At 29.6% G+C, this 12,443-nt stretch overlaps 2 protein-coding genes across 4 annotated transcripts; both read right to left on the bottom strand.

Annotated features, from left to right (window-relative positions):
* Nucleotides 1-2,268: 2,268 nt before the first annotated feature.
* On the bottom strand, nucleotides 2,269-3,875 carry LOC141663877 (eukaryotic translation initiation factor 5A-4-like). The gene is made up of 5 exons (XM_074469725.1): nucleotides 3,709-3,875; nucleotides 3,115-3,225; nucleotides 2,949-3,008; nucleotides 2,780-2,854; nucleotides 2,269-2,614 (listed from the first exon to the last, which is right to left on the bottom strand). Exons 1-5 carry the CDS (start codon nucleotides 3,847-3,849, stop codon nucleotides 2,495-2,497), a joined length of 507 nt encoding a protein of 168 aa, XP_074325826.1. The 5' UTR covers nucleotides 3,850-3,875; the 3' UTR covers nucleotides 2,269-2,494.
* A 4,273-nt stretch (nucleotides 3,876-8,148) lies between these two features.
* On the bottom strand, nucleotides 8,149-12,032 carry LOC141667310 (uncharacterized). Of its 3 annotated transcripts, none has more exons than XM_074473739.1 (11): nucleotides 11,904-12,032; nucleotides 11,456-11,626; nucleotides 10,635-10,722; nucleotides 10,455-10,543; nucleotides 10,232-10,354; nucleotides 9,966-10,148; nucleotides 9,718-9,872; nucleotides 9,558-9,633; nucleotides 8,851-8,979; nucleotides 8,495-8,700; nucleotides 8,149-8,366 (listed from the first exon to the last, which is right to left on the bottom strand). In XM_074473739.1, the coding sequence occupies exons 1-10, from the start codon at nucleotides 11,973-11,975 to the stop codon at nucleotides 8,542-8,544; spliced, it is 1,245 nt and encodes a 414-aa protein (XP_074329840.1). In that variant the 5' UTR covers nucleotides 11,976-12,032; the 3' UTR covers nucleotides 8,149-8,366; nucleotides 8,495-8,541. The 3 variants fall into 3 exon arrangements, with proteins under 3 accessions (XP_074329840.1, XP_074329841.1, XP_074329842.1); XM_074473740.1 differs by having other exon boundaries at nucleotides 8,585-8,700; XM_074473741.1 differs by lacking the exon at nucleotides 11,904-12,032 and having other exon boundaries at nucleotides 11,456-11,790.
* Nucleotides 12,033-12,443: the final 411 nt, after the last annotated feature.

The raw sequence follows: 12,443 nt of genomic DNA, 5'->3' as shown, positions 1-12,443 counted from the left end.
CTGAATTAAATCCGAACCCGAAATTTTAAAAAACATGACGGACCGGATTTAAATCCTAAAAACAATTAATAAACCATACATTTCACCTAAACTCTTAACATATTTTAACACTAATATATTAATAATATTTTACTATGATATTTGATTTTATTATTAGCCATTATTTTAAGTAGACTTGTCACTCATTTAACTTTAATAAATTAGATTTGCAGGTCGCTGAGGAAAGAGATGGAATGAGAGAGTTATGGAACGTAGACGAGAATGTACCCGTTGAATCACTTTCTGATTTTTAACATTTTTAGGAAGATATGATCCTTTTATAAAACTGCCAAACAATCGGCCAAAACTTAATGAACTTTAGGCTCATCTATGATACGGTCTTTCTAATGAGCACACATTAGTCACTAACTCCAATAAAAATGGGCTCTAAATTGATGAAATTGATTGAATGCAGAGGACCATTAATATTTATTATTCAACCACTAATCACTAATAAGAAGAACCCATTTATGGGAGTTAGTGACTATTGTGTGCCATTGGGCACACCATAGAAATTCCCTTTATGATAAAATGACACGGTGCCAATACGAGGCACATTATTCGTAATCATGATTATAAAATCGTAAATCGATATTAACCGATAAAAATGTCGATTAGGGATTAATTGATAATTCGAAAATTTATCGGAATAATTAATCGGAATAAAAATTGGATGTATATTTAATTTGAATTTTATTTAAATAGTATAAATAATATGATTAATAAGACAAGATGATATATTAGCAAATTAGACGGATTTCGGCTGGAATAATATGACACGTAGGCTTGTATTCAAGTGGCCCGATTCGTTTGATCTTCTATAACCTAACTATGTACCTATTCAAAATCACAACATAATGCTACCAATCTGGCAAAACAAATATTTCATCAAACGTGGCTACAACATAATGTGCCAGTCGATATAATATCATCAGAATAAACAAAATATATTATCTATTCAGTTCAAAATAAAATAATATTTAACTAAAGCTAAAATAAAATTAAAAACAAACTAAATATAATTAGATGGTTGATATAACGAGTGTAAGGCTAAAACAAAATAATGTATATTATTAATTGTAATATATAAGCGATGATGTCAAAAATTATTGAAGATGACAACATCATTACTGTTCCCGATCAAAGTGTGAAGTAAAGCTAAATGGACATCTGATCTAAGGAGAATAATGAACTGTTACATTTCATAATTTGTTAAACTTGGGGTTAGTCTTGTTAACAGGCATGAATTTGTGTTAAACAATCTTCTCACAAATTGGGGGAGATTGTTGTCTAAGACATGTCTGTTTAACAAGATTAAGACAATTTGTCAATCCTAAGTAAGTTGTATTGTTATCTAAATTTATATTTTGTACTTGTAACACTTATAGTCTGTAAAAATGTCAAATGAGCAGATTGAAGTCTTTTTCTATAAACAGTGTCAAGCCTGAGAATTCTATCTGGAAGAAGATCACGAAGATCATGTCTCAGAAGAATTATGAAGAAGTTTGGAGTTGAATAAATCTGTTTAAGAAAAAATATTCTAAGTCAAGATCTTTACAAGTCACAGATTTAGTGTTATAGAGAAGTCATTCGAGAACTCCCGAATGGCTTATAGAGAACTCAAAAAGCTTATAGAGAACTCATAGAGATATCGACAAGTCAAGAAGACATGAAGGTTGGAGATATCGACAAATCATTTCTTCACTAGAGAACTCAGAGTTATCGACAAGTCAACATTCATTAGAGAACTCAGAGTTATCGACAAGTCAACATTTATTAGAGAACTCTGATTCTAGTTGGTTATAACTGGTAAGAAAATTACATGGGCATTAGTGACTGTTACCAACCGATTTTTTTTATAAATCATGGTAGGTTATAACATGATGTGGCAACGAAAACATGGCTGTCATGTGTTGGGACAATCAGACAACTGGAATTTGATAACCGACCAATTTTGTCGGTCGGATATCGGTTGGTCAGAAATGTTCGCTTTTTTTGTATAAACTCACCTACTGCAACATGGAAAAATGTTGGCTAGTTGAAACATCTGCAAATTGCAAAACATGAAGTTTCAAGCAACTACTAAAACAAGCCAAGAACAAGCAAGACCAAGTTGCAAAAACCATGATTAGCCAGACTGCAATCATGCTATTAATACTAGAATGTACTCTACTGCTTCCGCACAAACATTTGGAAGTGAAATCCTACAACAAACTAAACAAAATCAAAGAAAACCAAACTAATCTCCGACATTGCCAAAAAAATTTAGATATAATATTTTCTCAAAACAGAAAACCAAAGAAATCCAAACTAATCTCCGACATTGCCAAAATTGCACCAAAAGACATTATACAATCAAAAACCTCATGTCAATTCACGGTGACATCGGATGGCTCGGGAATACAATGTTTCCAGTGTTAAAGCTTTCACAACTCTCAGAAAAAAGAAAGCACCATTACACTTGTTTAAGTTTTAACTTTGGATCCAGTATCTTTGAAGCAACGATCTGCTCCATTCCCATGGCAGATGCCACAGAGACAAATACGTCTTTCCCCTCCTCGAACCCAAACTTGATCTGTTCAAAAGCTCTTGTTAGAATCATAACTACAATGGCAAAGATGGCTCGGTATTCAAGTGAGAGCAAGTATATATAGTATTAACACTAAGCACACCCATAATATCGGTGAAATGATTCATATGCAAAGACAACCAAAAGTATATCAGCAAATTACCAACTTACCTGTGATAACAGATCCTGATCAGTTGGAAGTTTCAGAGCACCCTTTACATATCCTTTGTCATCAAGCACGGTCACCTAAAACATTTGATTAATAAGTACAAGACTATATATATATATGGAAGCAAAAAGAAAAGGACAAAATTAAGAATGAAACAAGTGGTTAAAATACGAGTGAGTCTTCCTCAGATATACCAACGAGCTCATAGTCACTAAGGGTGACAAAAGGGACCTGTAACACAAATAATGTTTAGAATAAAAAAGCAATTAGTTGTAAATTAAACTTTGAACCAAAATACAATATAAATCAAACTTAAAAAAACATATGTTAAACATACACGACAAGTTCCGGATAGGGGAAATGTAGTTTTATACACTTTCCCAGTGAATATATCGACTGCAATAAACTGATTTTTAGCGGCAGCAAATGCAGTTCTGATCTCTACAATCTACATTGATCACAAAAATATAGAATAATGTCATGAGCCAAAAATAATCCCCAAATCTTCATGAAATATAAATCATCGGGAACAACGATTGATACTCTACAATCTAATAATATAAAGGTTTTTCTAGCATGTGCCCATGAACACACAATAACCGCGGAAAATTATAAATTTTGGCAATTATGATAAGTGTATTTTTTGTATATGCTGGGAGGTCCATTACTATTAAATTTCCGACTTTATTGTTTGCTTATGGGCACATGGTAGAAAATTTGATGATATAATTAAAAGATGGAAATTTCAACCAATCCTTTCGGACATGGATAGATAATTTTCATGTTAAAACAGTGAACAAAACCCTAAACAAATCATGTTAAAGGCTAATGTGGATAAGGATTGAATTATATGAATATATACAAACATTATGCATATATTATTAGAATATAAATATATAAAGAAGGCATAGATATAGTAGTTAAAGAAGACCTTGCAGGGATTGTCATCTACGCAGATAAAACTCTTCACATCCTTCACTTTTTCTACAACGATCTCGGTCTCAGGCTTGTAGCCATTAGGGGGACAATTTTTGATGGAGACAAAACCCCACAGATCCCTGTTATGTACCATGTTTAGGTTATAAGAGTAAACGCAGAAAAAAAAATTATAAATTATATTCGACAACAGAGAGGAACTGATAGCTAGTGATTCTAATTCCAATATATATATATTATATACACACACATGTAATATTCTAATCATATTCTGATCGGTTTATTATTTTAATATTCTTTATTTTTCTAGAATCTAGAACTAATTAAATTATATCGTTATCAGGATTTTATTTAAAATTTTGGTCCCAAGTCCAATAAATAATAAGGACTTTTACATGTTTAAATAAGTAGAGGTATTTTCATCTAAAATAAAGGAATATTCCATAATTTAAACATATCCTAAATTTAATAAGATAGTTAATGCAAAATTATTTTATCATATCAACAGTTTTTGTTGGATAATATTTTTTAAACAATTTTATCATAAAATATCATTTTTCTAAAAATTACCGAGTCGACCGAATACTCGGTTCATGTACTATTTTTAACTCTAGCTGATACGAGTTCCGAGTAATCAGGTTCAAAACCAATTTTATAAAATATCGGTCGAAACTTGATTTGACTCCGAGTACTCGATGTCAAACTCTAGATTTTTTTTAAAAATATTGACATTTATTGGAAATGATAAGTAATTTATTAAAAAAACCTATGTTTTATTATTCTGTCAAAAATTATCAAATAAGCAATTTATATTTGAACTTTATTATTTGGAGTGTGTTATTAAACTATTAGCATTATTAGATAGTTTTATTATTATATAACTATATATGAGAGGAAAAATTAATAAAAAATTGATACCAATTAGTTTCGAATACTCATTTTTTCGGAATAAAATCGAGTAAAACAGATTTCCGATTTCTACAATCTTGTAAAATACTAATAGCGTTTTAATATGTTATTTAAATATTTCATACATAATATTTTTATTTTACCCTGATCAACTGTTACTTAACGATCAAAATTAACAAAATATGGGCTAATGGAGGGTCATTATAAGGGTCATAGTGCATATAATTAAATTTTAAACTCAATCCTCATTAGACCAAAATTGTGCGTGAAGTCATGGACGCATATGTTATATCATCTTGGAGAATATGCAGAAGAATGAGGGAAAAATAGGAAAAATCCGAAGGTGTGTGGCTCTAAATTATTATAATTTGGAAATTGAATTTCTAGAAACTGGACTAGGAGATAGTTATTCAAGTTTGGAAGGGCGAGCTGATTTGAAAAGGATAGAAATAGAATTAGGAAGACAACCACTGATTGATGCAATTAAAGTTGAAAAGATTGGCAATGGTTCAAATTTTACCAATCATATATTGTCACTATATTAATTGATCAAATTATATTTAAATACTCCCTCCGTCCTTTTTATTTTTTTACAGTTTCCTTTTCAGATGTCCCATTCATTTATTTACATTTCAAAATTTACCAAAAATAGTCCATAGGTCCCCCTATTTCCCCACTTGTCCTCCTTTTTACACTACTCTTACCCCACCATCTCCCTTTTATACATTAAAAATCAATGGGTCCCACCACTTCACCCACTTTTCTTTCTCTTTTTCACTATTTTATACATATTTCTTAGTCTCCGTGCCCAATCCTTTCAATAACAAATCAAAAGGACAGAGGGAGTAGTTAATAATTTTATTATTTAATTATCTATATTATAATTTCAATAAAATTATTTTTATATATATATATATATATTAAAAACTATAATTATTAATAGTAACCCGTGTATCACACAACCTAATAACCGAAAAGAGGTATAATTTGTAGTTTGGTTAACCTCTATTTTGGGTTATCTTTTTCGATCACGACCATCAAATCTTATTAATCAAATGATCAGAACCGAACCGTGAGATACAAATACTAAAAAAATATACCACTCACGTTTACCAGTTCGAATCCTGTCAACAACAAACATTTAAAAATATTATTGTTGAAGTCACAAATAAGATAGATCAAAATGCTAAAAGAATACATCACCCAAAAAGTTTAGAGGTTCGAATCTCGCTAACAACAGTTGTACTATTATTAGTAAAATTATAAATAACCATCTAGGTTTCTATACTATATTATAACAAGCGAACATATGTATAATTTGTAGTTTGGTTAATCCCAATTTTTTGTTAACCCTTTCGATAATGACCGTAACATTAAATGTTCAGAACCGTTAAATCAAAATGCTAAAAGAATACATCACACAAAAAATTTAGAGGTTCGAATCCGGCCAACAACAATAATTGAATTATTATTTATGAAATTATAAATAACTATCTAAGTTCACTCACGTCAACGACAAATATTTATATTATTATTTATGAAAAGCATACATTAACCAAGTTTTCGAGTTCGAATTCCGCCAATAACAAATATTTAATTATTATTACCAAATAAGGTTAATGATTCAAATTTTACCAATCATATACTTGTTACTATATTAATTGATCAAATTATAATTATATATAAATAAATAACTATACTTATTAACAGAAATCCGTGCATCGTATATAGGCTAATCACCGAAATGGGGTATAATTTATAATTTGGTTAACCTCTAATTTTGATTATCCTTTTCAACCGAGACCGTAAAATCTTATTAATCAAATGATCAGAACCGTTATATCCAAATACTAAAAGAATATACCACTCAAGTTTACATGTTTAATCCCGTCTGACAAAAAAATAAAATATTAGTCATGAATTCACAAATAGGTTTTTAGGTTCAAATCCCGACAACAATAAACATTTATATAATTAAATTTTTAGGTTCGAATCCCGCCAACAACAAACATTTATATTATTATTTATAAAAAAATAAACTAAGCAAGCTCTTAGATTCGAATCCACCACCAAACATAATTAATTTTTATTTATTAACAAAAAAATATTATTTATAAATAAGATTAATGGTTCAAATCTCATTAATCATATATTATTATATACTATACTATTTGATCTTAACTTACAGTTATACAAAATTAAACTAAAATTATATAATTACTAACTTTAGGATTTAGTTATTTATATTAACCATTCAAATTTGTATTAGTCTTCATTATTTAGTCTGAGACTACAAATTCAACTAACTGTATATAATTTATTTTTATTCTTTATTTAAGATTGGATCGATAGTATAATATTTTTAGCCCGTCGCAAGTGAATATTATATATTATTTTGTTCAAATAAAGACCGTTGGATTTATTATAATTCTATTTGTATTTATATAATTATGTTGTAAATATTAATCTATTTATGAAAGTGTTTTATTTTACATATTACTATCTTTACGGTGACCAGACCGACTATCAACCAAACTTTCCTTATTTCGTCTTTAATTTAATAGTAAAGATGCATGTTTTTATATTTTTCGTGAAATATGGTGGAGCTTTTTTATTGCTATTGCTAGCTAAAGGAAAATTTAAAATATTATGGTTAATATTTATCTAAATAGTGTAAATAAAAATGATCATATATATTATTTGATCATACACGGCAGAGGTTGTATGAATCACAAATTATGAAGTTTGGACAAAAAGAATACGATATTCACTCGTATTCGATTTAAAACTGAATTGTAATACATGAGATTGACTTATATTCTAATAAAGTGGTACTAAACTCAAACCTGAAAATCAAAAAAATATTTTAATCCCAAACTTAAGCATAAGGGTGTTCGATTCTACAATATTTTACATTTCCGTCAATAATTGACTAATTGAAAAGTATAATAAGAAAAGTAATATTATATAAAAAATAGAAATATAATTAATATCTAATAAATCGTAAAAAGTCAAGCGCAAAAAAAATTATCAAGATGATTGAATACGTAATTATAAGTAAAACTACGGTAACTAAAAAAATGGAGTAACATAAATAATATAAAGCAACATTTTATTTACTCAAAAGTAAATTTAAAAAAAATGTTAACAAAGAGTTCTGCAATAATTGAGTTCGTGTATCTCATGAGGTCAAGAGTTTGATTTCAGGCGTGTGCGTGTATAATCACTTAACAAAAAAATGTATAGAAAATGAATATGAGTAAAAAAGATGATATAATTTATCTAATAAGATTTTTTAAAGTGAACTCAACGCATACAATTATGAGATTAGTGGTTCAATCCTTTGTCTTCACATAATTTCTACTTAATTAATTTTAGCATAATTAAATATAAGTGGCATTTATGTAATTTTTTAAAATAAAAGAGCAAACTCATAATTTCGTGACTATTAGAATCTCATTTTGTTCTTGATTGCCATTTAATATATAGAAGTAGATAGATGGATGGATAGATAGACGTTCAAAAGGACCACAACAAATTGTTTTTTTATTGCTAATTCCACAACAAATTGTTGTGGTATTCAAAAAGTAAAACTTTGAAGTAGATCAGGTTCATGACATAGTAATCAAAAAGTAAAACTTATAACCCACTCAAAACACATACTGAAAAGTGAAAAATGTCTTTGTCATCCCATGGTTTCAGGTAATTACGCAGATGCATTTGGGTGATTATATAGCCGCCTTCCTGTCAATGAAATCATCCAAACCTGAGTGTTTATTTCATTACAAACAAATAAATACTACAACATCACAAGTTGCAAATCATAGATTTAAGTTACTAAAGTCATAAATTTAATTGAGTTCAAAATGAACCTGATGAACATGTCCGGAAACAACTGGCAAGCCAATTCTTTCGTGATCTAAGTTATTGTAACATCTTTTGTCATACTTTCCAATTCGTACCTATGACAAGTACTGATGATATTACGAATTGTGCATGCTGCCTCCGTCCTTACATCAAAGTCATCCACTTCAAGGAGTTCAGAGAGAGCATCTATCAGGCCGTATCTCTCCAAATCCTGTTAATTCAAGTTAGAATGGTAGTTCGGAGCAGCTAATGAAATGCATCTAATATTTACATCTTTACGACCATGCATAAAAGAAGTCATCATGAATAAAGGTAAAATGGATACATATTATAAAGTAAATTCCTTAATATTAAAACCAACTTTTACAGATCCTCCATAAGCAGCTATGTTCGAAATTATGTAACAAGCTTCCTTTTGAAACTTCTTAGGCTTGCGACATATTCTGCACCCCCCGAGGTATTTCAGAAACATGTGGCTTTTAGTCAAGATCTGGAAAAATGAATTATTTATTAGACATAAGGCAGAGCATTCATGAACGAGCAGAACAAGCTCATGAACAAGCACGACAAGCAGGTAAGGAACACCTTTAAATCATCTTTCAAACATAAATTAGTAATACGTATGTTAAATATAATTATAAGCAGACACCATTCTTAACTTCTAAAAGTCCAAACAATGACTATACTATTGATAGCTCAACAAAGTATATACAACGGCTTGTGTGATTTCAAAACCATCCAAGATTCCTTGGATTTCGCTGTTTCTCTTGCTCATCTCCTCGTTACTGCTGTAAGATTGTTGTGGTTATGGCTGATGTTCGGGAAAGGGTTGAGATTTGAAGGAGATGGATAGAATTAGACTCTACTGCTCTAGGCAATGAATTCACATTGTTAGGGCATTTAATTTTGCTTGCTTAAAACAAACTATGGAGGAAAACGTTGATTCATCAAGTAATCTATAAACGTTTAGATTTTAGAAGGAAATGATTAATTTCTTAAGAATTTAGGATAAGCAACAAAGTGTTTATATATATATATATTACATATAATATCCATCAACTGACATACCTCACGAGAATTTTTGGATTTCACAACATTTGCAGCTACTCTAAGTGCAGAAGAAGAGACCATAACATTATAATTCCTGAAAACCACATCAAATATCATGTATCAACTAAATATTGTAAGAAAGAGACTGCCACAAAGGAAAAAAACCGAATCTACTTACCAGATTAAGTCAATTATATTGTTTAAGATATTTCCTTCATTTACCCACCGCTCAACTGCAATATAAGAAAGAGTGTAGCATGCTCTCACTATACAGCGTGGATAAGCCCTGCCAATTTCGAGTATCGTGTCCAAGATCTTTACAACTGCCCCTACCTGCCAACAATTGAATAGTTAAAAATACATAAACAGTTCTATATATGTTGCTCTATGGAAAAAGGGAGTTTGAAAAGTGGAAAAGCTAATAACCTTATAAGTAGGAACTTGCACTTGATGAACAACTACCACCAGAAACTTGGCCAAGTTTTGGATCTTCTTGAAAGAAGGTTTATGTTCAAACACTGCAAGCGTGCCTTCTAAAGCGCCATTTTCGGTGATAAAATTTGCATAATCGGAAGAAAAATAGGCCAAGCGTGTTAATGTTCTCAAAACCTAAAATGATACATAGTATATCTAGTTAGGCATTCATTAACAATAACCAAAATTAGTAAACTGACTAGCTGAGTGAAAATTACAGGAATGGATATTGTATCACGGTCATCAGACATGAGCTTCACAAGGACTTTAGTTGCATTCTCTTTTATATCAACACCACATTCATCAAAATTTGCAAATCCCAAAATGCAAGCAGCTGATCCCTGAAATAAAAGTACAAAACAGTTCCGGAGACGAACCCACAAAATTAAAAAGAATACTAACGTTTAGATTGTACACAATGCATTCATCAAAACATCAAACCTTGGTGAATTCGTTGACGTCATCCTCAACCAGGATTTCAAAAAGGCGCTCAAAAGCCAAAAGTTTTAGACTAGCAGCTAGTTTTGAGTCTGTGTGTAAGATGTTAATCAATGTATAATTATTCAATTAAATTACAGTAATTAGAAAAATCAATAAAACAGAAAAATTGTAGTCTTTTACCTCCCAATATCATATCTTTTATCTTTGTAGTAGCATCTAAGTCGTGGGATTCCACCAATTCTTTAACATAATCATCAAGAATTTCACTCTGAAATTTAGTAAAGCAAGAAACATATGAGAGATCCTATTAAAACAATAATATTCATTCACTAATTCACTAAATAATATAACGTTTACTTTTAAAAATTAAAAAGTGAAAATGGCTTACAAGTATTGGTTGAAGTGCACTTAAAATTGATTATATATTCTTAAGATTTGTGTAGCACCACCAACCATAAGTTCTATGGAGTACACTATTTCATTGGAGTCCTTGGAATTCATATATATTCTGCAAGTAAAATATAGCTTAAAATATTGCAAAACATATTATTTTTCGACAAACATCACTATTCTATTAAAAATATTGTAAATTGCATACATTTTACAAGCAGAACATTGTAAAATATATTATTCTACAAAACATATTTAGTTTGCAGAACATATAAATGTTCATGTTGCAGAACATATTGCAGAACATACATATAGAACATACATATTGTACTGTAAATATATGAGATTTGCATGATTTTGTTGAAGTTATGCTATTTGTGTAACATATTTTGCAAAATAACACGTTTTACAAGATATTTTATTTGCAGAACGTAGATGGACTCCGAGGACTCCGACAAAAAGGTGGACTTCATAGAATTTTACTATATATATATATATCTATAAAAATTCAAACATCACATTTATGTATTGAAAAAGATCTATATACATGACCTAACACCTTCCTGCAGGAAATCACTAACAATTCGGGAGCCAGCCATGAATTCACATACCTCTCTTCGAAAGATGAGGCGGACAATATCCTCATCCCATGAAGAAAACGTCTTTTCTTTGAATTTCAGTACCACCTTCAATTCTTCTTCTTCTTCTTCGCAATCAAAAAGGCTTTCCCTTTTATATTTATGACCAAGTGACATAGCTTCCCACTTCTCAACACCAAAACCCTAAATAACAACAACAAAATATAATTATAATCATAATTAATTCACTATAAAATCAATACAGATTAATTAAACCCTAAAAACAGTTGACACACACAACACAACAGTCAGGGCAATTAAAATTTATCAGCTGATGTTATGTCTGTTAACTGAAACAGAAAACCTGTATAATATAGTTTATTGAAAAAAACAACCAGATAACCACAGCAACAGTGAATAAAACCATAAAGAGATCATATAATAATTAAGAGGACATATATATATCATAGTTAAAGAAGACCTCGGAGGGATCGTTTTTTACGCAGACAAAGCTCCTCATCACATCCGTAACTTCATGTTTGGCGTCAGGCATAAAGCCATTATTAAACAAGGAATGTGTGTTTTATCAAACAAAAAGGAATGTGTGCAATTTTTTTTTTGTGAGGGGAATGCGTGCAGATCTATAATTTTGTATATGTGTTCTCTTTTTCTAATTTATTTATAAATATAATATATTTATTATCAAATCAAAATTGATACTAAACTTAAATTACGAATTTGATATTTTACTGATTTAAATTTAGTTTTGAATCCTGATAAAAAAAATTTGATTTGAAATATTTTTAAATTTTATAATTATAGTTTTGAAATCCAAAATTTTGAATTTATCGAATATAATTTTGAATTTGAACAGAAAATTCTCAAGATCTTTTTGAATTAAAATTTAGATTTTATACTTAGCAATTTGAAATTCGAAAAATCTTGAATATATACAGCATATATGCGAACTATTTTTAATTTTATTCATTATAATATATATTGTTTGTTAAGAAACAAAAAT

The sequence above is a fragment of the Apium graveolens genome, chromosome 6 (genome assembly GCF_009905375.1).
Source record: "Apium graveolens cultivar Ventura chromosome 6, ASM990537v1, whole genome shotgun sequence".
Taxonomy (NCBI): Eukaryota; Viridiplantae; Streptophyta; class Magnoliopsida; order Apiales; family Apiaceae; genus Apium; species Apium graveolens.
This window is presented reverse-complemented; position numbering and strand designations above follow the sequence as displayed.

Bases quoted from the DNA above. Each gene is read 5' to 3' on its own strand.
- LOC141667310 (XM_074473739.1), bottom strand. From the start codon at position 11,975: ATGCCTGACGCCAAACATGAAGTTACGGATGTGATGAGGAGCTTTGTC. The intron at 10,355-10,454 runs GTTTGATGTTTT...CTTTTATTTCAG, and splicing joins ACGTCAACGAATTCACCAAG to GGATCAGCTGCTTGCATTTT. The intron at 8,980-9,557 runs GTATGTCAGTTG...TCATTTTTCCAG, and splicing joins AATCCAAAAATTCTCGTGAG to ATCTTGACTAAAAGCCACAT.
- LOC141663877 (XM_074469725.1), bottom strand. From the start codon at position 3,849: ATGGTACATAACAGGGATCTGTGGGGTTTTGTCTCCATCAAAAATTGT. The intron at 3,226-3,708 runs GTCTTCTTTAAC...TGATCAATGTAG, and splicing joins TAGATGACAATCCCTGCAAG to ATTGTAGAGATCAGAACTGC. The intron at 3,009-3,114 runs GTATGTTTAACA...TTTGTGTTACAG, and splicing joins CCCTATCCGGAACTTGTCGT to GTCCCTTTTGTCACCCTTAG.